The sequence below is a fragment of the Bos mutus genome, chromosome 1 (genome assembly GCF_027580195.1).
Source record: "Bos mutus isolate GX-2022 chromosome 1, NWIPB_WYAK_1.1, whole genome shotgun sequence".
Taxonomy (NCBI): domain Eukaryota; kingdom Metazoa; phylum Chordata; class Mammalia; order Artiodactyla; family Bovidae; genus Bos; species Bos mutus.
The window spans coordinates 119,741,199-119,765,309 of NC_091617.1; the positions used below are offsets into that span (position 1 = coordinate 119,741,199).

At 51.2% G+C, this 24,111-nt stretch overlaps 1 protein-coding gene across 4 annotated transcripts; it reads left to right on the plus strand.

Moving 5' to 3' along the window:
• The first annotated feature begins 10,746 nt into the window (after positions 1–10,746).
• Positions 10,747–23,087, plus strand: ZIC4 (Zic family member 4). 4 transcript variants are annotated; one of them, XR_011464918.1, is made up of 5 exons: positions 11,845–12,628; positions 12,726–13,343; positions 17,882–18,200; positions 20,311–20,433; positions 22,370–23,087. XR_011464918.1 is itself a non-coding variant. In XM_070374853.1 (4 exons), exons 2-4 carry the CDS (start codon positions 12,238–12,240, stop codon positions 18,355–18,357), a joined length of 1,485 nt encoding a protein of 494 aa, XP_070230954.1. In that variant the 5' UTR covers positions 10,747–11,824; positions 12,184–12,237; the 3' UTR covers positions 18,358–19,425. The 4 variants fall into 4 exon arrangements, 3 of the variants coding, with proteins under 3 accessions (XP_070230954.1, XP_070230956.1, XP_070230955.1); XM_070374853.1 differs by lacking the exons at positions 20,311–20,433; positions 22,370–23,087 and adding an exon at positions 10,747–11,824 and having other exon boundaries at positions 12,184–12,628; positions 17,882–19,425; XM_070374855.1 differs by having other exon boundaries at positions 20,311–23,087.
• The last annotated feature ends 1,024 nt before the right edge of the window (positions 23,088–24,111 follow it).

Below are 24,111 nucleotides of genomic sequence, written 5' to 3' on the forward strand. Positions count from 1 at the left end.
ACGACACCGTCCCCCCCTTGATGAATGGGAGCAGGGGGAGGCGTCACGTGCTGCTGACGCGGGCGCCCATTGGTGTGCCGGCACTCCCCCCGCCCGCAGCCGCCGCGCCAACGGAGGGCGCGCCGAGGCGCCGCGCGCCGTTCATTGGCCCGCCCGCCTCATCAATCCCAGGTATTGTAAAGCGCTTGACATCCCCTTTTGACAAACAGGGCTGCCAGGAGTAGCAACTTTTTTTTTTTTTTTAAGCCAAAATTTTCCCTCTTCTCATGGAAAAAATTTTTTGCCACAATTTCTTTTCTTTTTCGCAGTCATATACATTCTCTCTCTCTCTTTTTATTCGTACCCCTCTCCCTCTCCACCTCTCTGTCTTTATCTTGTCCTTCTGCAAACCTGCTCTTAGCTGAGCGATTAGCGACTTCGGGCGTCTCCGAGAACAGGAGGCGGGGATGGGGCTGGTAAACACAGCTAAGGCACTTCCAGAATGTCCCGATTCAGCAACTTTCTTTTCTTTCTTTTCCCCTGTCCCCGCCTTGAAGGGAAGCAAAGGAGGCTTTTGTTATTTGGTCCTTTTGAAGTTTGCTTCCCTCTTGCTTCGTCCCCCTCCTGCTTATAATTTAAGATCGCGGGAGCGCACAGACACTCCACTCTCTCTTCACAAGAAATGTTATTTCTCAGGATGAGCGGTTGCCTCGATTTTTCTCACTGTTATTAAATCAATCAGGCTTTTTGTGCCCTACCCACCCCACCCCACCCCCCCCCCCCCCGAGAAAAACAAAAAGCACAGGTGGATCAGAGCTCTAACTTTCCTGGTTGAAGTTTGATTTGTTTTTGTTTTTGTTTTTTTAAAGCAAATTAAAAACATTATTGCCGATTTTTCTTTTTTCCTTTCCTGTGTTATTCTTTTCTTTTCTCCCTTTTCCCTAGTCTCCCTTGTCTGCCCCTCCCGCTAACCCCTCCCTATGCACTCGTGTTCCCAACCCGGGCCCCTTTCATTCAGGTAAAACTGTAAATTTCCCAACGCGCCATTGTTCTTCAGGATTGCCCAGAGCTCCCTAGAAATCCCCGAATACTTTTTTGGTATTTAAATCTCCGATAGATAGGACCAATGTAAATTTTGTGACATTCAAACCTTTTCTAGTTCACAAATCAGTCACCCTTGTCACAGTTATTGAAATTCCGCAACTCGCCACACCAGGACGGTGGAAAAAGCGGGCGCGGTCTTTGTTGCCGACCAGGCTTTTGATCGCCAGAGAAAATTTACTTACCTTCAGATGAGTGAGCAGAAAAAGAAATAACACTCCCTTTGATTTAGTTAGGAAAATGCAGACATTTGGATTCAGTGCAAACATACAACACTCGCTTGTTTTCGCGATGCAGCCCTCGATTAACCTGTCTTTGCCCAGCGCAAAGTCTATTCAACAACTGCGCGTAGTTGCTTTTTGTCCCGTCCACAAAGAGCCATTGACTATATATTAAAATGATTGTTGAAAGGTAGAGGAGTATGGCACTTAAAAGCAGGGGAAAAAATCCCTGTGACTCAATCAATTAAGGCGAGCAACATTTATGCATTTCAAAAAATGCATGCAGTTACGGGGGGTTGGGGGATGAAGGTTGCATTTCTCCGCAACTCTGTTTAAAACCCAGCAGCCCGGGCCGAGGGTTTAGCAGAAGCGTCTGCATATTCATTAGGTCTAATTATTTTCTAGTAAGGAAAACACAAAAAGCCAAGAGTCGGAATCCTTCAATTTGCCCTTTGTTTCTAACTTCATTTGGCTTCTTTGCAGCTGAATCAGAGCCCTAAACTCTTTTCTCAGACAAAGAGACCTCAACTCATCCTTTCACAGGCAGCCCGGTTAGGAAACTCACCAGTGCCTGGGCGAGAGGAAAATGAAAATGAATATTTTTGCCCAGCTGCCTGCTCAGGCTGCACTGGCTGCAGGAAGGCAGGGTCAGAGTCGGCCTCTCCTCCTTTCTGGTTTTCTGGTCTTTTCACCAACTAGACTCCTGCTTGGGGTTGGTGAGCTGAGCTGCTCTCTTCCTGGGTTCTCCCTCCTCAAAACTGGACTTCTTTTAGTTGGGATGATTTCCTGGTGTCTGAGGGAACCTGGCTGAGCATTTGAGCTTGTTGTGCTGGGAAACAGAAATTTGAGAAAGAAAGAAAAAAAAAATCAAATGTTCAGTCCCCAGCAACAAGTCTGAGTGCAGCAGCCCCTGAATTCCCTGCCAACTTTGAGCAGAACTGGGATGGGGAATGGAGGCAAAGGGATTGAGGGTTTGTTTGTTTTAACTGCCATACACTTTGTTCAAAAAAGATATAGTGGAGCCACTCAGAGTCTTTTCTGTTTCCTGTAAGGGGAATTTGGATCCTGCCTCACAGTAGTCATAAAAATCTTATCTGCAAGGTGAAGTTTTCTCTAGAGGCTGTACTGCTTTCACCAGGGAGAACAAATATTGAACCCACCTCGCCTGCTTTTCAAAAAAAAGAAAAAACAAGGGAGGGGAACTGAGGAGAGAAGGGTAGCGGTTGGGAGGGGGGAAGAGGGAAAATAATTCTTCAAAAAAGAAAAATCAGTCCTCTTCTTTCCAGTCCGTGGAATATCCAAGGGGGACGTTGACAAGAGGGTATTTTTAGGAAACGCGTCCAAATATACAGAGTAAGAGTGAATGTGAGAGGAAAAAAAAAAAAGTTGTGGGTTGTAGAAGTTATCAAGTGGGATTTGCGGCGCTCTCTGCAGGAAACGCAAGCGGCTCCAGTTCAAAGCCACATGCACCAACGTGACATATAAGCCATTAAAATATCATCCTGACGGCTCATTTCTGCTTCATCATACATTCCCTAACTGCTCCCCGAAAGCTGGAAAAGGAGAAATGAAAGATGACCGCCTCGCTGGAACCACAAAAGAGAGGCTTGGAGGGTTCTGTGGTCCCCCCTCAGCCACCCCAAAGTGATGTGCAGAAATGAGGCGATCTCGGCAACAGGTGGAGCAGGGTAAGTGCGTGAGTCCGGGGGGCAAGCTGACCGGACCTGTACCCCCAGCCGCGGGGTAGAACGCACCCTTATCTCGGCCACTGGCACCCAAACCCCTCTGGGGTAAAAGGCCCAGCTAGATGTTTATCCCCATTTCCCCCTCCTTAGCCCCCCAACTGTGGGTATAGGCCCCACCCCACTGACACTGAGGGGAGGAGGGGGCCCTTCCGCGGAGAGAGGCTACGCTGGGGATGAGTCCATCCCTTCTACTCAGAGGGGGGTGGGCAAGGGGGATGAATGGGGCTCCCACTGGCACTCGGACCAAGAGCAGTTCGTTGCCTGTCCGCCTTCCCTCCCCTCTCTGTAAATCGCCTGGGTGCCCCACCGTTGGCACCAGAAGGGGAGTCATGGCCCTGAGCTTCCCTCGCCCCCAGGCCGGCGCAGGAGAGGGGGGGGCCTGTAGGCAGCTTCTCCGTCCTGCGCCCCCCACCCTCACCCAGGACGGCTCCCCTCTCCGGGGTCAAAGGAGCCGAGTTAGGCCGGCTGGCTGCAAGATGATGAAGCCTCTCCGCCCCAACCTGCCGGGAGATGCCGGCTGGGTCAGCTGCGGGGCCCGCATCCTCGCCCTCGTGCGGTCTGGTCCTGCCTCGGGACGCTGACCGCTGGATCCACTCTCTGCGCGCGGCCTCCCGTGGAATGGGGACTTGGCTTTCTTTCTCCCGGATGCGAACTAGGGCTACGACTAGCTCCCAAGGGAGAAGGCCGCAGCTATCTGGGGTTCTTGGCACTACCCTAGACATCTAGAAGCCTTAGAAATTAGGGACCAGTGGGGCGGGAACAGAGTCAGACTGTGAAAGAAATCTAGCAGTATCCCAAAGGTTTAATAGGAAAGTTTGGAGTTGATGAATAGTCTGTGGGGACAGCTGGGAGCCAGCGAGGTCTTAGGAATGGAGAAGGGGCGTTGGAGGGGCCGCAACTTGGCCTGCACCGTCTGCAGGAAACTCCCTTTGGACTTCAAGGTCATATTTCTACCCCCTTTCCAACAGCAATGGCCTCAGAGCGACCCGCGAAGAGGCACCACGTACCCTTCCACTTTAGCCGCCGGCAGCTTGGAGGCAGGGAGCGATTCAAAGGGACGGTTCAATGTCCAGGCTGGTCCTTTAAGGGACCCACTAACGCAGATTCTATTCTGGACACACGGAGGTCGCCCCGACTTCAGCTCCCAGCTGGAGGAACCCTAGCTTCTCCCTCTAGGGAGCAGAAGAATGAGCCAAGGCCGTCGCACAACTCAGCCTCGAAGCCCAACTTCCTGGCGCCTGAGGGCCCAACGGAGGGGAGCCCGGGAGGTGCCGGGTGCAGCTGGCGAGCGCAGACCGCGGGCAGAGGCCGGGAGCCGTTTTGCCTTTAGCAGGGACGCTCCTAAGCATCCTGCAGGCAACACCCCCCCGCCCCGCCCCCCGCTCTGCACCTGCCCCGCTGGCTGAGCTGTGGCCGAGAGGCGGGCATCCCTTTGCCGGCGCGCCCGCGGGGTAATAAGTGTGGAGCAGCGGGTAAGGCTCCGGGACTGAGATCGCTGGCTTGGGAAGCAGGCTGAAGACGACCTCTGACCTTGGGCAGGAAACTCCCTTTGGATTTCACGACCCCACAACGTGCAGCCTTGGTGTTCCCCCGCAAAGAAAAATGATGCCTTTTGCCCGTACCCACTGGCCCCACTTTCGTGGCTCTCCCCTAACACGATGAATTATCGATGCTCATTGGCACCCTTTCCTTGTCTCAAGGGAAGGAAGGCAGATTCTAATAAGTTTCCAGGTTGTGCTCCCGGCTGGAGATTCAGTGCCCAGGGCTGGAGTGAAGAGGAGACAAGTCAGGAGCAACCATTTGGGGGAAACCAAGCCGAGAATTTTCAGGGCTTTTAGATCCCTGGGTTGGCAATAATCTGAGGTCCAGGGACCCAGGGACAGCTCCTAGATTCTCTTACCCCTCCTTCAGTGAGATGACTGGCTTGCTAAGTGGGGTCAGAGTTTGAACCAAAGGAGAAGATATTTACCCAGGTTCCGTGCACAGGCCGGTGATGGAGCTGCTACAGGAGCAGCCTAATGTCGGTCCCAGTTGCCTGCCTGAAGTCCAGCCTCTGAAACATTTGTTTGCATGCCTTTGGGTTTATAATGCACAAAGGACCGCCAGAACTCGGGGTAGCAGTGACCCAAGCCTCTCCAAGGGAGGGCTCGGGCAGCATTGTGGGTGGACAGAGGTCTCTAGGGAAACTCACACCCATTTCCCTCTGAAGCAAAAAAGTAAATTCTATTAGTTCCAACCAACCAGGACTTTTCCTGTGCCAGACATCCTGCCATGAGGAAATTTTAGAGCAAGGACTCCCAGCATGCCGCCCTTCTGTAGGAATGTGAAGTTGGGCTTCCTTTCTTTCCTGATCTGTGCGGGAAGGAGCTTATTACCTTTGGGGACAGATGCCTTTTGGTTAGAAAGAATTGAAAATAAATAAAACACTCTGGGAAAAGGTGAGTCTAACCCCCTACCCCCACCCCTCAGACTTGAACCTAGAAAAGAAGGGAGAGGGAAGGGTGAAAACACCTAAGCCAGTTCAAGCCTGGGTTGGGGATTGAAGGCTAGAGAAAGAGATCTTTGAGCACAGAGAACTGGAAAGCCTTTGAGATAGCAGAGCCCCACTTGGATTTGGCCTGTGGTTCAACAAGTTAAACAACTGCTTGTTCTGTGGGCTGGAGTGTCAAGACAGGCAGACGTCCTCATTGACAGAGAGCTTGCTGTGTTTGTCCAGCCTGAGAACTTTTCAATGACTGTTTGTCTTTCTAGTCCAAATTGAGGGTTGGGGCTGGGTGAATCGCCTGTTTGGCTGCTCCACTGCTTTCAGCCTTGCCTGACAGATGCAGAGATTCTCCAGGATGGGTTTAAGTCTTTAAGATGGCCAAAGACTGGGTAGCTGTATCCACAAAGTAAATCTGATAAGGAATGCGAATATTTTGGGGGTGGAGTGGGTTCTTTCTGAGCTTCTTGAGCAAGAAATGTGGACAGACAGGACCAAATGATAGAAAAGATCTCCCCGCAATCTGATGAATTTTACATTAACTTTGAAAAACCAACAGCTACCGCTTCCAAATGGGTGAGGAGGTGCAAGCCATATGAGGTTTAGGGATTCCACATCACCTTGGGCATAACAGGAGCTACGAATCTGCAAAAAACTCCCTCTCCTATCAGTTTCAACACTTACAACTCAATTTTTAACCTGCTAACCTCCCCAAGGACACCCAGCCCGCCTTCTCGCTATACTTAATTAATTAATAAGTTTAAAGAAAATGATGGGGGCTTCTCAGATTTAAAAAATTTCAATTTCTGGCATGAAATATGTTCGAACATTGGCTGATGGAAAGGGTGCGTACCTCTATTTGCGAAGAGACCCACAAATAAGTTACAGATTAAAGTCTAGTTGGAAAATGATGTTTTTTAAATATTTTTCATCGCCCAGGATATATTATTTTGCTGTAAAGAGGGACAGTTCTCAGCAGAATTCTTTCCCTTCCAAATTTGAAAATAGTCAAAGAAACACTGAAAAGCTCTTCAGACCAGCACTTTCTTTTTCACTCATACATTCAGTCCACACAGTCTTGCCATACAAACATGTTAGGAAATCATTTAACTAGTGACTGTCTTTTATTCCCAAACAGGCTTAAAGTCAGAAAATGAGATCCAAGACTTCTTTGGTGATGAGGAAACGAATACGGCTTTACCGAAACGCCCTGAAAGAGCCAAGTAAGTTAGTATCCTCATTTGAATACTGGTCTGCTGAAGTTATTTTTTAAGTCGGAAGTAAGTTACTTTTGTATGTTTTGTTGTTGTTGTTGTTGTTGTTGATGATTTTTGTTTCTGTTGGTTGTGAGTTTGGGGTGTTTCTTGAGTTTCAGTGAAACTTAAAACAACACCTTAGTGTTTGATGCATTTGCATACAAATCAACAACACAACTTCCCACCAGCAACCAGCTAATCCCCCTCAATGTCTACTCATCTGGACGTTCTAGAATTAATATTTGACGACTCTCTCATTGAAACAACAACCCCTGACCTTCTGCAGTTCCACTGTCACATTATTCTATGACATATTCATCTTGAATTCATTTCCGGACGATTTGATTGGAATGAGGTTTGACATGTATTGGCTTCCATGAAAGGAGCAGACTTTGATCTTGGTGATGGGGTTTACATGATATGCATCATCTTTACCAGGGACACCAGCCTTCTGCAATGTGGCAGCCACGATGTTCCCACAATGTGGTGTCTGAACGGGAAGTGACTGACAGCCGCTCTGTCAGGAATACCTTCATTGTGAAGAATTTAATTTAATATTCCATTTAGAATAAGCATATGATTTAGGGTTGAGAGTTTCCCCTTTCAGGCATCTAGTCTGCCTCATTTCAACTACACCACCAGCTGAGGTTGCCTCCAATACCAACAGCTGCCTTATTGGTAGGAAAAGCAACCTTCTTAACAAAAGCTAAATGGACAACTTACGAAATGACTCTCTTCTATTATTTTGGGAAGATTTGATGGCAGAATTCTCTAGAGAAATGTGGTTATTATGTAAATTCCGTTGTTTTAATTCCTCAGTGCTGTTCTGGAAGATCCTTTAACCATGTTTACTAATCATTTGTCAAAAGACGGTTTGTTTGGAAATTAAATTTTATCCAAGCATGTTTTCTTTCATATGCACTTCCACTAATGATAATTAAACCCCAAACTTCCATAGCAGAGGGGAGGAGTATCTTCCTTTATCTTCAAAATGCTGATAGATCTCACCTCCTCTTATAATGTGGTCATGGACCCATAGAAGGCTTCAGGGGCTTAAGGTATATTTTCCCCCCTTAAGACTAGAGACAGCTTCTCACTCTAGGAATCTTGAATTCTGTCTGTGAATAACCTATGAAAGGATTTGCCCCCCTGCTTTGGGTGTAACCCTAGCTAGAAACAGAGAAGAAAAGATTAAAACAGTGACTCTGCAGACCAAAATGCAGAATATTCAGCCAACAAAGTTAGTGCTTTGGCCAGGCTCTGTGCAGTGGCCCTCAGTTTTGGGGATCCTGGCTCTCAGCATAACCTGCAAGAGATCATCACTTAGCATTGATGAAAAGATCAAAATAGAAAAAATAGCCCAGCTATTGACTGTACATCTCTCTCATTTTTTTTTTTCTCTCCAAGGAAGAGAAATTAGACCTTTGCCCACTTAAGCCAGTGATGTGAGGAGCTATGGCAGATGGTAGGGTCACCAAATATGTTTCTATCCAGCAGGACTAGAAAATCACTTTAGTTTATGATGTTGCTTTATCATGGCTGGAGTAAACCATGCTTAGGGCATGATTCTGATGTCTGGAGGGATGTTTGGAGTCTGGTGGTGGAACTCGCTCCGAACAGGCTCCTATGAAAATCCCCAGTGCTTCTTGAAACTGCTGAAGATCTCTGAGCTGCAGAATATATCTTTTTTCCTTCTGTATATTAAGCAGAAATGTGGACTCAACAATGCTATAACTCCCCAGCATGGTTAGTAGACTGCTCCAGTCAAGCATTTGGTATTTGGGGTAAGTGTGGTGAGATAACTTTCTGAAAGAAAAATTCTGAGCATTACTGAGGGACACCACTACTCAGCCTGCCCAATCAATAGTCAATGGAACCTGGAATCCTTGCTTCCTGGGTTCTGAAAGACTCAGAGGAAGAGACTTGAAAACTAAAATATGCCTCCCTGATTTCAGTGCCCCACCTGTCATCTGTGACTAGCTGGATACTGCTTTGGGATTTATTTCAGAGAATCACCTTGAAGACCCTTATATAATCACCCCAAATGTCCCTCTTCATAAATAATAGTGAGTAAAATGGATTTTTTCCCTCCCTCTTTCTATCCCTGGGGAAATGTCTCTCTGGGAGAATGCATGGTCCCATTCTGTGTTTAGCCAACCAAAGTGTGAACCACGTGGCTCCAAGGCACTTGCAAAGATTAAGCAACCTTAGTGACCTTAGGTCAACTGACCCCTGACTTCTCAAGAAGCATCTACCCAGGATGCATCCAGATGTTTTCAGTACTTCAAGAGAAGGCTGCATCTGGGAAGGAGCTCCATGGGGCCGGGTTACTGTCCGTGAATTTGGCTGAATCAGATGCATCTGCCCTTTCATTGTTGGCACAAAAAGTCATACACATGTTCAAAGCTTTTCAAGGGTAAAATTATCAAGAGACACTGTGTGGTGTAGTAACAGTCTATGTATGTAAAACCTCTACTTCTTATCCCTGGTTTCTGTGGAAGTGCTTAGAATTCCAGGGGAAGAAGTGTCCACAAACTCAGATGGTCAAAAGGAAAAAAAAAAAAAAAGCATCTTCGTTTTCACCACCTTCTAATGGAATGTTATATGCTATGAGTGTGGGCAACAAACACAGGATTATTAAAGTTCACTAGCTTCACCAGGTTTCCAAAAGAGTCCACAACCAAAGACCAACTTGAATACTCCTGTTCTGTGCTGTTATTCAAAGCTTTTGACACAGATGGGGTCACAGCGCCTATACTAAGTGGTTCCTCTTTGTGCAAATCAGTTTTAATGGAAGCCAAAGTAGATGGTTAGTTTGACAAACAACCTGAACATTAGGTTGTAGATCACCTACTTTTGGATGGGAAAGTAAATACTTTAATTTAAATAAAATAATTTAATTGCTGGACTACTGCAGCAGTGCCCCTACACTTAGGCCTGAATGCTACAGGAAGATCTAAGTTCTATGCTGATAAATGGTTAGGAGAAAGAGCCTTTGGGCCAGAGGTCCCAAAAAGGAAAACACTGGGTTTGTTTTTGGACTATGTGTTTTCAGAACCCATCATGGGTCCGTGGGTTTGCCTAGACCACTGTACCATTCAAAAGACACCTTCTCGGTGGGACGCCTTGAAACCAGCGCTTTGTGGAAGGGAAAATGGGGGGCAAGCATACAGAAAGGAGGCACCTGTGGGCAGAGGGGATAAAATCCAGCAAGGGCGAGTGTGGGAGAGGGTGAAAGCTCGGGAAAGGAGACAAATCCTCCAAGTCTAGCCTCAGCACTACTGGGTGGAAGCCCTTGGTTTCAGAGCAGAAGGGGTCCGGCTGTCAAACGCTCTCCTTCAGCTTCTTCTTCTTTTTTTTTGTAATGCTAACGCAGCATCTATTGGTAGCTTGCTTAAGCTCTTCCGGCCAGAGGAGCAGAAAGACCAGGACTTGTCAAAGCCGAGGGAAATCGCTGTGGAAGTTAATCCCTCACCAAATTGCGGCCCTGAGCAAGGAACAATGCATTAAATGAAGAAAGTCTCAAAGACTCTGCCAACCATTATTCATAAGTTAATTATTTTAAAAAAATTAAAAGAAATCCTTATTGACTGACCAGGAAATGTTTAAGAATAGTCCTTGGTGTTGGGGGTGGCTGAGGCAACTCAGTCAACTCCATCAGGGTACCCTGTAACATGTCCAAACTCCTCACCCCCTCCTAGGGGAGCCGGGTCTTTTACCCAATCCTTAAAACTTCTCTTAAGTCTTTCACTGCTTTGAGGGCGCTTTCTGTGGCCACCGGGAAGGCCCGAGAGAACTTAGGTTGGCATTTTCGGCTACTGAGTGCAAGGCCAGCTTGAAGGCAAGCAGCCCTTTAAATCGCCGGGTGCTCCAGCCGGCCCCAACCGGTCGGCACAAACAAAGAACCGCTCTCCACCCCCCTTCCCCGCCCCCGTTAAGGCCACACTCGGCTAAGCCAGGAATGAAGACTGAAGGCTTCTTCCACCCGCCGACCTCCCACCCCAAGACAGAGGAACCCGCAGCCCAGGAGGGCGTCCGGAGAGAGGAGGCCGCGGCCGGCCGTGGCTCTCACAGCCTGGCCGGAAAACGTGCCCTTGGCTCTAGGCAAGCTAGTAGAGGACAGACTCCGGCCGCGGGCAACAAGTGGCCTGAGGGCGTTCAGAGTGGAAGTGATTCTCAAGTCTCCTTTCCCAGGGCTCCGTCTGACGGCTGGGTACCTAGTTCAGGACCGCAGACGGACCGAGGGAAGAGACCTGCGGTCGAGGACCCTCCCTCCTCGCTGCGCTCCCCTCGCCTTTGTTTCTGTGGCCCATCGACCCCCGGCTCGCTGTGATTTGCGGCGGGGAGGAAGGATCCTTAGGCCCTCTCCGGAGGGAGGCGTGGATTCGAAACCAGCCTCTCCTAGGTCATGACCGTCTCTGGGCCATTCCTGGGGCTCGGTTCCGGGCCCGATTCTAGAGTCCGCCCGTCTCTAAGCGTTCCAGGCACCCGGGAAGAGGGGCCGACAAGGCTAAACGGGAAAAATATGGAGTGGAGGGAAGAGAGAGGAGGAGCGGAGAAGAAAGGATCTAAGTAGGAAGGCGAAGTGTGGTCAGAGGCTCGTGGAATTGAGAGCGAGAAAAAGCGAGAGCGAGAAAGCTGAGCGACACGAGCAAATTCGGAGAAAGCGAGAAAACAAAATTAGGGGCAAGGGCTGCTAGCCCGGGAGCTCCCCTGCTCTCGGCCTCCTAATCTGCAGCCGCCTTTCCTCCTGGGATCCCCGGCCCTCGTCTCCTCCCGACACCTGGGACCAGCTGCCGAAGCAGGCCGCCTTCCCTGCGCGCCGGCGGTGGCAGAGTTGGGGGCTCCGGGCCTCCAGGAGGACATGACGCACATCGCAACGCCCCCTCCCCGAAATCTTGGTGGCTAGAGGCAAAACCCAGCCTCGCTCGCTTCCGAGAGCGCGGAGGCCGAGCAGATCTGCCTAGCTGTCGGGAGCGAAGGGGGAGGGGGCTCACGAATAGAGAAAAGAATCCGTGCCCGGGTCAAAGCGCATGAGCAGTAAGGGCGCGAGATGGGGGGTGGGGAGGGGAGCGCGAGCAGTTGTGACTCTGTACGTGTGTGTATGTGTGTGTGTCCCCCGTGCGGAGAGACCTGTCATCGCTGACGTCGGACCGGGCCGCGAGCCAATGGGCGACCTAGGCGATTGTTCCTCTCGGCGGGCCCGGGCCACGGCCCCGAATCTCTATTCATTTCCTCACGCGCCCCGCTGCTGCCTCTGTAGTGTAAGGGATTTCAAGTAGACATTAAAGACCGAGAGAGAGAGGAAGAAAAAAAAAGTCACAACCCAAAACTCGGGGGGCGGGGGGAGAACTTTGCAGAAGTTGTTTGTGATTGTTCTCTCCCCTCCGCGCTTTTAGGTGACAGTGGCGTGAGTGCCCCGACCCAAGGAGCTCCAGGGAGCCCCGGCCGGGATGCAGCAAGCCTCCTTCTCTCAGCCGATCTGGGCGCTGAAATTCGTATATACGGCCGGGGCGCTTGGGCACCACCAGCACTTACAACATCGCCACTTCCCCCACCTCCACTCCCCCGGGGAGCTGGCCGCCAAAGCGCACGCGGAGCGGCCGGTCGGACCCCTTTGGAGCAGAGCCCGGGGACCCCCAGCAACCCACAGACTCAGCTTTGCGCACCCCACTACCCCTTCCATCTACCCCGCCGCCACAATCACTCTCCTGCTCATGAAGCGGCAGGGGGCTCTACGAAACAGCCGCCCAGCCGGACCGCGGTGGCGGCGCTTGCCCCGCGTTGTCCACCCGGGTCGCAACGGCTGCCATCTGACTCTCGGTCCCGGCGTTGACCGCGGAGGTCGTGGTGTGGCTGGGCTGGGCCTGCCCCCTGGGGCCCGGTAGAACGCTCAGCCCACGCCACACGTTCTCATTCGCACTATTTGTCTCAACAACAGGTAGCAGCTCCGGACACCATGGCCCCCAGCTCGCTGCCGCCTCCAGCCCCTCGGTGTTCCCGGGCCTTCACGAGCAGCCTCCCCAGGCCTCCCCTAGCGGCACTCTGAATGGACTCCTGCGTCTGGGGCTCCCCGGAGACATGTACGCGCGACCTGAACCCTTCCCGCCGGGACCTGTGTCCCGCAGCGACGCCCTGGCAGCTGCCGCAGCCCTGCATAGCTACGGGGGCATGAACCTGACCATGAACCTCGCCGCGCCCCACGGTCCCGGCGCCTTCTTCCGCTACATGCGCCAGCCCATCAAACAGGAGCTCATCTGCAAGTGGCTGGCGGCCGACGGCCCCGTGCCCCCGCGCCTTTGCTCCAAAACTTTCAGCACCATGCACGAGCTGGTCACACATGTCACCGTGGAGCACGTCGGAGGCCCTGAGCAGGCCAACCACATCTGCTTCTGGGAGGAGTGTCCGCGCCAGGGCAAGCCCTTTAAAGCCAAATACAAACTTGTAAATCACATCCGCGTGCACACGGGCGAGAAGCCCTTCCCCTGTCCTTTCCCGGGGTGTGGGAAAGTCTTTGCTAGATCAGAAAATCTCAAAATACACAAAAGAACTCACACAGGTCAGTATTCGGCACTGTCTGTTTCGTGCGCACCCTCTGGGGGAAAAGGGGGGCCTCCTTGGGGCCTTCGAGCTGGATTTCCTCAAGTTCCACCTGGGGGGAGGAGGAATATTTTGGTGTTTCCATGAGCCAAGTTCATAAAATATTAATTATGCCCTTCTATTAGAATCTCAGAAGTTTCCTGAGGCTGTGTGTGGGAAGGATAGTGTGAGATTTCTGCTGGGGGGCGGGGGGGGGGTGCGGGAGGGTGCTTGAGTTTCTGTGTGTGCAAATGTGTGGTCCCTGCTTATCGAGTTTGATATTAAGGTATTCTAAAGGGCACTGTTCATCAGAGTTGTAAAGACATAGGAACAATTTGTTTTCCTGGTCCCTTTGGAATTGTGTGGGGAGTACTCTTCCAGTGGTCAGCCTGACAACCTGACTGCTACCTGGACTTAGAGCTCACCAGGCCCTTGGTGCCTTCTTTAGGATTTGGGAGTCTCATGGGCTAACTTTGCCTCTATTTTGAAAGCCTTGGCCACCCATACTCCGGATGTTTCACAGACCCTTTTGCTTTAGCAGAGACCCAAGGAGACTCATCTGCCTTAAATGTCATTTACTGAGCTGTTAAGTGAAATGGGGACATGTGTCAACAACATCTGTTAGTTCTAGTTAACAGAAAGAAAAGGAGCGAGCTCAAGAGCCTGAAAAGTTGAACTCCTCTGGCCAGAAGCATCTCTAATTAATGCAATTGCAAGGAGAAAGTTTTCACACTTCCCAGAACAGCCTGTGAAGTTATATTAATTAGTTTAGCAGCCAGTGTTTTCGCTCTCCTTAGCTAGGGTTTTCTTGCCTTGCTTCCTCAAAGTTTATGAAGTCTACATCTACCCTCCTCCATTTTGGGGGACGGAGAAGGGCACGTATGGGAGAGACAGAAAGGATGCAGTAAGTTTCAGCTTAGTGCCCCTTTCTACTCCCTGGCATTTTGAATTACCTCTATTCTTGGTGGAAACATCAGCAATTATCGAAGTATTCCCCCAGGCTGGCACTACCCAGGAAAAGAAGCTTGCTAAAATCCCATTTTCTCCCCCTAAACCCTGCAGCCTGGGGGAAGGTCTTCGTCAGGACACTGGCACACTCGGAGGCAAGAAAAGTCCACTGTTAGCCTCCTACTTTATTTCCGGAAACGTACGGTTTATCCGAGCCGTTTCCAGGATCCACCCCCCGCCACAATCTCGTGCAAGAGTTTGTTCCCCGCCCCCTCCGATTTTTATCCAAGGGAAGAAGGAGAGAAGTGAGACCCAGATCGCCGCCCTCAGGCTCGCTATTCATGGAGCTGGCGACCCGCACCGCGAAGGTAGACTCGAGTCCTGAGCCAGAGAAGGAACTCATTTTTAATGACAGGGGGTTTAAAACAAACAAACTTTTACTGCTCTTTGCCGGCCTACTGTTTGAAGTCCGTGAAGCAGAAAATGGTTAAATTCTCAGTGCAATCGACCTACAGCAGAGAAGCAAGTTCAGTGCGCCCGAGCTGGCTCAGGTTTGCGTCTATTCAGCACAGAATTCTAAGTGCATCCTTTCCCTTTCTACTGGCAGTCCTGATTCATTATCACGGAGTTAAAAATTTTTTCTTTACAGAGCTTCTGCCTTGGCGTTTCCCTCAAACCCTCCTCCTAAGTAATGAAAAGAGAGAAAAACAACAACAACAACAACAAAATGTTTCTGAAATGGCAATAGACCTCACTACAAATTATTCATGAAGACAGTTCTCGATTCAACAGGAAAATAATTGCCTTTTCAAATATTAATGGCGTTTCATTTCCTTGAGTCGCGGGAGCGGCAATCAGGAGCCGCTTTCTTGGGAGTTGAGATTTTCTCGGATCTGATTGCCGGGCCCGGCTTCTGAAGCAGCGGCTCCGAGCCCACTCTGAAAGCTTTCTCTTCGCGGTGGTCACAGCGATCTCGGAACAATGGTGCTGCCGCGAGGGAGACTCGGGCCGGCTGCCCGGCGCCCTTCCCCGGACCCCTGGGCGGGTGGCTCGCCCCACTGTCCCAGGCTGACGGTAGAGGGAGGCAGGGCTGGGATCCAAGGCAGAGGAGAAGAGACAGCGCCGGGGCTGATGCTCGGACAGCCCGGCCCAGCCACAAGTGCGAGAAAATGGCGCGAGCCGAACCGCCCCGCCGCTGCCCAACTTTGTCCGGCGGGCCTGGCGCCGGGCCGGGGAAGGAGGCCTCTCTCGGCGGCTGAGCCTCTGGGAGGAGACTGCCGGCCTTTCAGGACTCAGCCTCAGGCCCAGGCTGCTCGGGGCGGGCTGCAGGACCCCGGCCCAACCCTGCTTCCCCACATCCATCCACCCACCCACCCAGGGCGCAGCGCCCAGATCTGGTGGGAGGGAGAGGGCGGGAGGCTGCGTGTTGGGTGTAGGGGCGGGGTAGGATGGGGTGTGCAGAGTTAGGCGAGGAGTCCGGGGCTCCTCCTGCTGCTGGGGAGAGGCCGGGAGGACGCCCGGGCGCGGCCTCACCTGGCCTCCCCTGGGCCTGCGAACTACCAGCCTGTCCGTATCACCTTCAGTGCCCTGCTTTTTTCGCCTCAGTACCTCGTCTGGGACGAAATCATAGTTTCTGTTTTACATGAATGTTCAACAAGGCGCTCACAAGATGGGTTGGGGAGGGAAGCAATATTGGGGGTTGCAATCAACCTCAAATTCTATTTCTCCTCTGTTGTCTTAGCAAATCTTGCTTTCTTTTGCAGGCTCTGAATTACATGGTTCTTGTAAGTGATTTTAGAAAGAAAAGACGGAAGGAAGGGAGGAAGAAAAGTTTTAGTTTTGCAGATGCTAACAGGGAGCAGAAGGGAGAAAAAGAGAGGCATATCGGGACACTGGTTTATTCTGCATCGTTCTACTTTTTTTTTTTTTTTTTTAAATAAAATTATACAAGTGTGCCGAGAAACGGCAGATGCCAGCACTGTCCAGTGTTTGCACTGAACTAACAATACTCCTGCAGTGTGAACTCACAGCGGCCGCGAGGTGAGGGAGCCCTGGGCTTCTAACCCGCTGCCTGGCGGAGGCGAGGGTTGTACGCAAACCTCTGGTTCAGCCTAAGCCTCCACGGGACTCGGGAACAGGGGCTTTGTTTATTCAAACCTGACCCAAAGCACTCATCTCTCCTGGAAGCGGCAGGAGAAGGACCACAAAGGCAAACCGTCCTCCAGCCGTGCATCTCTTCCTCCTTAGCCAGACGCTTGGTAGCCTCTCCCTCAACCCAGGGCTCCCGACAGCCTCTATTTGTTTAAAGCGCCCGGACATTTCTTCCCCTCCTTCCCGCAGCATCTGCAGCTCCAGCAGAAACCTGGGCTTCCGGATTCTTGGGGTCCTTTCCTCCCCCAGACGCTAGCGAATCCAGCGGGCTGTGAGCTCCTAGACTGGGGCTCGGTCCGCGGCCAGTATTTCCACCCTAACGCGCGCTCGCGCCTTCCCGCGGCTCTACAGGGCATCGCACTGCGGAGCCGAGCCCTCCCGGGTCTACCCCGGCTGCCCGCTTGCCCTCCGGTCCACCAAGCCAGGCCTGGCCTGACCGCAGCAGCTGCGCTCATCCTGAAGCCGCCGCGACCAAGGTTGGGATTACTGGAGAGGCCATAGATCTCGCTTGGCCCGGGCAGAACCTGCTGGTTTCTTTGCTCAGACCCGGGAGACCGGACCGTGGGCCGTGGGTGGTCTGTGGAGGCCGCTCGACCTCTCACAGTCAGTTTGGACTGGGAGAGACGGCTGCCCGAGGCACAGTCTCCAGGAGGCCGCTGGAGCAGCGTAATAAAATATTATTGCCTGCGCGCGTATCTGGAGGGATCCGGGACAGTTTAGGCAAGATTTGAAGAATGCTGCTAAATGTTTGCCCTCGGGGGGTAAAGGGGAAGGGGGAGGGGGCTCCATTTCCCGTAAAAATCGCGTCTGAAGTGAATCATTTCTCAGAATACCTTTCCCTGCAACACGAGTCCACATTAGGCACACGCCGTGTGCATCAGCTGCGCATCCTGAAATTATTCCATCGCCTTGGCGTTTGCACAAAACCTACTTTAGGAAACAATGTGGGCCAGGACTGGATGTGTGCGGGGTGGACCACTGGGCGGGGAGCAGGGGGCAAGCAGAGACGCTTGGCTGGAACAGCAACTTTAAATTGAGCAGATGCGAGCTCCTCAGTCAACTCTATTCTCCGGGCAAAGGTGCTTCTGGCTCCGAGTGGAGAAAATTTGGAGGAAAACAACCGGAGTGGATCAGGATGTTCCAAGGAAGGCAACTCGACTAAGATGGAGTCTTTGTCGCTCCTCCTCCTCCCTCCCCTCCTCCCAGGCCCAGGCGGGAGAGGGGGAGGGCTGGAGGCTTGCAGGAGAGAGCTCCCAGGGCGCGCTCTGAGTAGGGGGAAGGGGGTGCCGGGCCTGCTGCGCCGGGGAAAGAGGTTTCTGAATTTTTTGGTGTGGTCCTCTTCCCCAAAATGGAACAGAAACTGGGAAAGGGTAACGATGTTACCCACGCGCACTAATGTCTCTGTGTTGCCTCCACCAGGGGAGAAGCCCTTCAGGTGCGAGTTCGAGGGCTGCGAACGGCGCTTCGCCAACAGCAGCGACCGCAAGAAGCACTCGCACGTGCACACGAGTGACAAGCCCTACACGTGCAAAGTGCGCGGCTGCGACAAGTGCTACACGCACCCCAGCTCGCTGCGCAAGCACATGAAAGTGCACGGGCGCTCGCCGCCTCCGCCCAGCTCTGGCTACGACTCGGCCACGCCGTCTGCCCTCGTGTCGCCCTCGTCGGACTTCGGTCGCGAGCCCCCGGTGGCCTCCTCGGCGGCGGTGGCGGCGCGGGGCGCCGACCTGAGCGAATGGTACGTGTGTCAGGGCGCGGGCCCCGCAGCGGCTGCCCCCGCGGCGCCCCCAAGCCCCGCGCCACCGCCTGGCCCTGCCGCTATCGCCGCCGCCGCCGCCTGTGTTAAGGTTGCTGCTGTGGGTGCTGCTTCCGCGTCCACTGACTGGCAGGTCTAGGCTGGGTTCCTGAGGCTTGAAGAGAGAGTGAGGAAGGAAGCGAGGGAAGAAGGAAGGGAGGAAGGTCACCACTAATAGGGGGTAGAGCTCACCGAATATGCTGATATAATGTACATTGTCTCAAAATACCAATATGGTACCCACATGGATTCTGCAGTCACATCCAGCCCCCTACGCACCCACCCAGATGCCCTCGACTGTGTTGCGTGAAGCCAGGGTTGGGGTAAAGTAAATAAAGAGGCAGAAGGTAAAAAAAAAAAGAAGAAGAAAGAAAAGAAAACATCTTCGGAGAGTTTCTGCGCAATCTTGGCAACTGCAGGTGGCACAAGTAAGACCACAAAGCCCTGTGTGGTTCACAGAATAGGAAATGTTTTCCTCGAGGCCTGGGCCTCTCTAACTGCGACCCCTACTCCCTTCCCAGCTCCCAGTCGGAGCCTCCTCGGAATTCCTACGCGGGAAGATGGCAGAGGAAACTCATGAGCCATTATCTTCCCTCCTGTTTTCTTCCTCTTTTGCCTCCCTACAATTCCCCTCCCCCTGCTGTTCAAGTCCCAGATCGAAAAATTTCCAGCCACTTCTGTAAAGGACACGATAGGGAAATGGGGGGTAGGGGTGGGGGAGGGGGAGGTTAAGCACCTTCCCTGCGGATTATATGCCCCTCCTCCATAGACTGGCCCAGGCACTCTGTCTGCCGACTTGTCTGCGGCTGCGGTATGCATTACATACCAGGGGCGAGAAGTCCCAACACAGGAAATACAAAAGAAAGTGTGCTAAAGGGGCTTTGGGATTCAATGCTCTGAGGACTCCACAGACCAGTCACGCTCTTCCCACGTCCCACCTTGGTCCAGGAGCTGCCTGTGGAATCTTGTGGGTGCTTGGGGGTTTGGGATGCAGAGTGGACCAATGACGTCACTAAGCCTAGGCCTCCGTAGCAAAGGGATCCCGCCTAGGCGACAGTGTCTGGGTGAATCGCGGCAATTCTGTGATGGTCTTTGTCAAAAATCACACAATGTTGGTTTTGTTTTAAAAGGGGGGAGGGGCGCATGGGACAAGAGACAAACTGCAAGAATAAATATTTTGAAGGCAAACACCCAATGGGTCTAGATTGAATGTGTATTTGATGTGCTGGGTTCCAAATCCCCTGAAAAAGAACCAGATGTTGGGGCAGGGAAAAGGAAAAGTCTGCAATTGTTGCCAAGGGGGAGGAAAGATCAGGGCCTGGTTCCCAGTCAGTTACCCTCTGAAGGGAAGGATGGTGCTGCCTCAAACTTCTTGCTAAGATTTGGGGGGAGGGGCGGATTAAAAAGACAGGGAAAAGTTTTGGTAGACCCATCCCAGTCCCTTAAGAATTTGGAGCTAAGTAGAAGTGTGATACTCCTACCTATGGGGAGCCCCCAAAGAGCTCAGTTAAAAAGCTGGACACAGCAAACCAGCCCAGATTCTGCCACTCTGTTGGCTTTTCTTATGTTCTTCCTCTTCAGACACTATTGGAAGATTGTCACTCCTGCCCCATCGCCATACACGTCCATCAGATAAATAACGTCCTAACTGGAGAGGGACTGTTTTCATTACCCCTAATAAAAACCAGAATCTTCCTTCCAAATACATCTCTAGTGAATATGCGCTTGTGGAAGGGGCTCTGCAATCCTCTTCCCGCCCTACCCCCACTACAATAGGTCCCAGAGGCCGTTTGGCCAAGGACTGGAGGTCGGCTGCAAACGGTTCTCTCCCATCCAGCAATTCCCGCCCCGCCGCCAAGGTGCAGGGGACATCTGGGGAACTTGCTTCTTCTGAAGATGTTAAAAAATGTCCCAGTCTCCACAGAGGACTCTTTCTTTCTCTTGCTTTTCTAGGCCCCATTTTTCCTTCCACCCCCATGCAAAATAATGAAATAAAATAAAAAATGCGTAGTCGATCACTAATCGCCTTTAATTTTTCATTTGCTTGTTACAGATGTCCACCGCGTTGCTCGCAAGGTAATCTCGCCCGGCGCAGCTGAGCGCCCGCATCTCGCGCCTGCGACATCAAAGGGGCCGCGCACAAAGCAATGTTTCTTCGCCACGGTGCATCTTCATGGTAAGTTAGGATTTCTATGGCAATGGGCAAGTCGCACTGAAATCCTGAAAGGCCGAGCCTGGAGCCCGTCCAGGCTTTTCATTAAGGACATAATATTTACGTCTAACAGGCCTTTTTTCTTGTGTATACAAGTATATATTTTTGTTTGACGCGGACTAAATCATTTTCATTTAATTTCCGGTAAACAAAACCCACGCGAATGGGCACTTGTTCCCGATCATAATAAAAATGGATAATAATGTGAGGGAAGAAAAGGGCCGCTTGAATCGCCGCTCAGCCCCCTTTGTTTCTGCTTTCTGCGGTGATCAGAGGGCGCATTTGGGTTTGATGGCGAGTTTCTAAAGGCGAGGAAATGGTTTGTAAGAGGGGAAAGAAAAGGAGAAAGGTCTAATCAAACTCGGGTTGTTCAAAGAGTCGGGTTTTGGGGTTGAAAGTGTGAGTTTGACGGTGCATCAGCATGCCGCGTTAGGCTCGCCATGGAAATACGCGCGGGGAGCGGCCGCTTCAAAGGCGGCACACTTCACTGCAGACACTCTATTAAGATACATTTGCGCTGACCTTTGCTTTCACGCCATTTAATACTGTCACTGTGCTCTCCAGTATATACTTCCTCCTTAGGACCTGCCTCGCCAGCGTTTAGGGGTTCACCTTGCACTCTGATGCGGGGGAGGGGCGCTTGACACCAGGGACGCTTTCAGGAAAGGGAGGAGCCGGACTCCGTGCATCTTGACTGCGCCCTGAAGAGGCTCCAGGGTCAGGAGTAAATAACTTTAGGGCAAGCTCGGAAGCTCAACAAATGAGCATCCCCAGCTCGGTTTTGTGCCAAGCAGCTCTCCGCCTCTGGGCCAGGTTGGAGGCCTGAATTTAAATGGGACTTGGGGGAAGGAGCAGGAACCGCCCTGGATGAGTCTGGGGAGTTCAGACTGTGCCTTTGGGACATTTCACTCTGGCCCCCAGCACAGCTCATTCGGCCCCTCTGTCCCAGAAGTTTCTCACACACCCCCAAACTTGTTTCTCCCCAGGGTGGAGTGTAGGGAACCCCTCAAGCCTGGCTGGCCTGGGCATAGATTCAAGAGCCCAAGGCCAAGGGGATAGGGAAGATGGAAGGAAAGTTAGAAGTCCATGTTCCCTTAATTGTCTTGTTGTTTATTTTATCCAAGTACCCCAGTGAATAGGGGAAAAATAAACATGGTGGAAAAAAAAAATCAAACAGTGGAGTCTTCTTTAGTGCCAGTCCTTGTGGTTGAATAAAAAGGATGGTCCGCTTTCTATTCAGCTGAGAAATCTTTGAAGTGGGAGTTATTATCTGAGACATTCCTCCTTGTCGTCCTAACAACGCTGATGAAACGTAAAAGGTTCTTTGTCAGCGATTTGTTCTCCTCTCTGTCAAACTCCCTCTGCCCCGTTAGTTTCAAACCGTTTCTAAAGAGATAAAATCTAACTTCTTTAAAAAAAAATACATGCACACTACACTAACTGGTAACTTAGGGCTAAGTCCTGCCAAGGGGAAAACAAAAGCATTGCAGAGACATCAGGTCCAGAGCCTGTGGAGGTGTGCAGATGTTGAGGGGGCTCTTTGCCCAGGCTCTGGGACACGAAAGAAAGAATGCAGAGACAGTGCAGGCAGAGGGTAGATACCCTAAGCCCACACTGTGGGTCTGCTTCTCTCTTTGCTGCTCTGCACTCAATCAGTCCAAGTCAGGTCACCTGGGGACCCCTCAAGCTCCCACTATTCTTGTTCCCTATCCTTGGAACCTAAAGCTGCAGCAGAGCAATTGTTCATATTTCCTGCTCCTTCAAAGACAATCTCAGCTAAAAATAGACCCATTGTGTGTTTCTTCCCACTAGCAGCTATCAGCAAGCCCTTTCTGCCATTAATAGAAAGAAGAGGGGCTTGAGGGAGAGAGACATTTTTATAATTTCCTGTTTTCTTCAGCACCTTGGCAATTGGAGTTCAGAAGGTCGTCGACCCCAAAGTGCATGCAAACGTCCCGCTCCCCCATCCACATGTGCAGTCCTTCATTTCATATTGTGCCCAGGAAAAAGAGAGAGAAACTTTCACCCAGTCCAGCTTTCCCCAGACATTTTGATGTGGTTTTAAAGGTGTTTTACAAAAATGAGGATGTTCCAGCCTTGCTACCCCCGTGTGTGCTGACTAAATGATTTGTAAAGAAGTTTCCCCAAGCTGTAACCCATGCTGTTATTATAGTTGCTACAAAATGTCGTCTCTTATATTGATTTTTATTTGTTTACTGAAGGTCCCCACGTTTGTTTATATTGCTAATTTATGGGAAAATGTAATGATTGTAATGAATGTGAATTATACAGACAGGCAAATGTTTTGTGATCATAATTTACTCACGCAAGAAAGCCTGGCTGAAATCTTAGACTATTTGGTACCCTCTCTACCCACACTGTTAGTGATTTATCATCTGTCCCCTTAGCATCCTTAAATTATGAACTAACTGGAAAGGAAAAAAGTTGTTATGTATTTCACTGAAAGTGATTGTTGAATGAAAATATAGTTGAAACCTGTGGTTTAATCTGCTGTAAATATGTAAAAATGAGTTAAACCCGTGATTCCTTTTCCCTCCAAAGATTTTTGTGTACATGGAGATACATTTCCCTATTTTCTTTGGAAATAAACAATGTGATGTTCCTCTTTCCCTTGAAATTCGAGTGTCCTGTTATTGCTTCGTCGTCTTGGGAGAGATTTGGGGCCCGCCCAGCAGCATCCCCTCCTTTTCCCTGCCATCCCTCACGACTTCCAGATACATCTCCAAAGTCTAGTCATTCAGAGCAGCAAAATACAGAAGGACCTACCAAAGCGGCCCTTTTCTTAAAGAAGACTTCTCTCGTCCCCAGTTTCACCCCAGTAACATTGGCACTCATTAACTGGTTTCCATCGCGGAAGGGGAAAAGATAGGCCGATGCTTTCAGTGTGTTCCTGGCAGGGGCTGTCTTGCAGTTGTACCGCAACCTCTCACTGCTGCTGCTACTGCTGCTAAGTCACTTCAGTCGTGTCCGACTCTGTGTGACCCCATAGACGGCAGCCCACCAGGCTCTTCTGCCCCTGGGATTCTCCAGGCAAGAACACTGGAGTGGGTTGCCATTTCCTTCTTCAATGCATGAAAGTGAAAAAGTGAAAGTGAAGTCGCTCAGTCGTGTCCGACTCTTAGCGACCCCATGGACTGCAGCCTACCAGGCTCCTCCATCCATGGGATTTTCCAGGCAAGAGTACTGGAGTGGGGTGCCATTGCCTTCTCCCAACCTCTCACAAACCACCTCTAACTTTCTAGAGAGATGCCTGGTACCTGGCAGGAATAAAACAAAGAAAAAAAGAGAGGGCAGGCTGCCTCCAAGTCTTCCCTAAGCCCTGATGGGGCTTCCCTGATGGCTCAGACGGTAAAGAATCCTCCCGCAATGCGGGAGAAGTGGGTTCGATCCCTGGGTTGAGAAGATCCCCTGGAGGAGGGCATGGTAACGCAATCGAGTATTCTTGCTTGGGAAATCCCATGAACAAAGGAGCCTGGCGGGGTACAGTCCACGAGGGTCGCAAAGTCGGACACGACCGAGCGACTAAGCAGCACAGCACAGAACATAAACCCTCGTGAGGGTTCTTCGAGTACAGTTGCCCGCAGGAGTCTTCCCAGAGGACGTCACTCCCCTCTGGGAGTA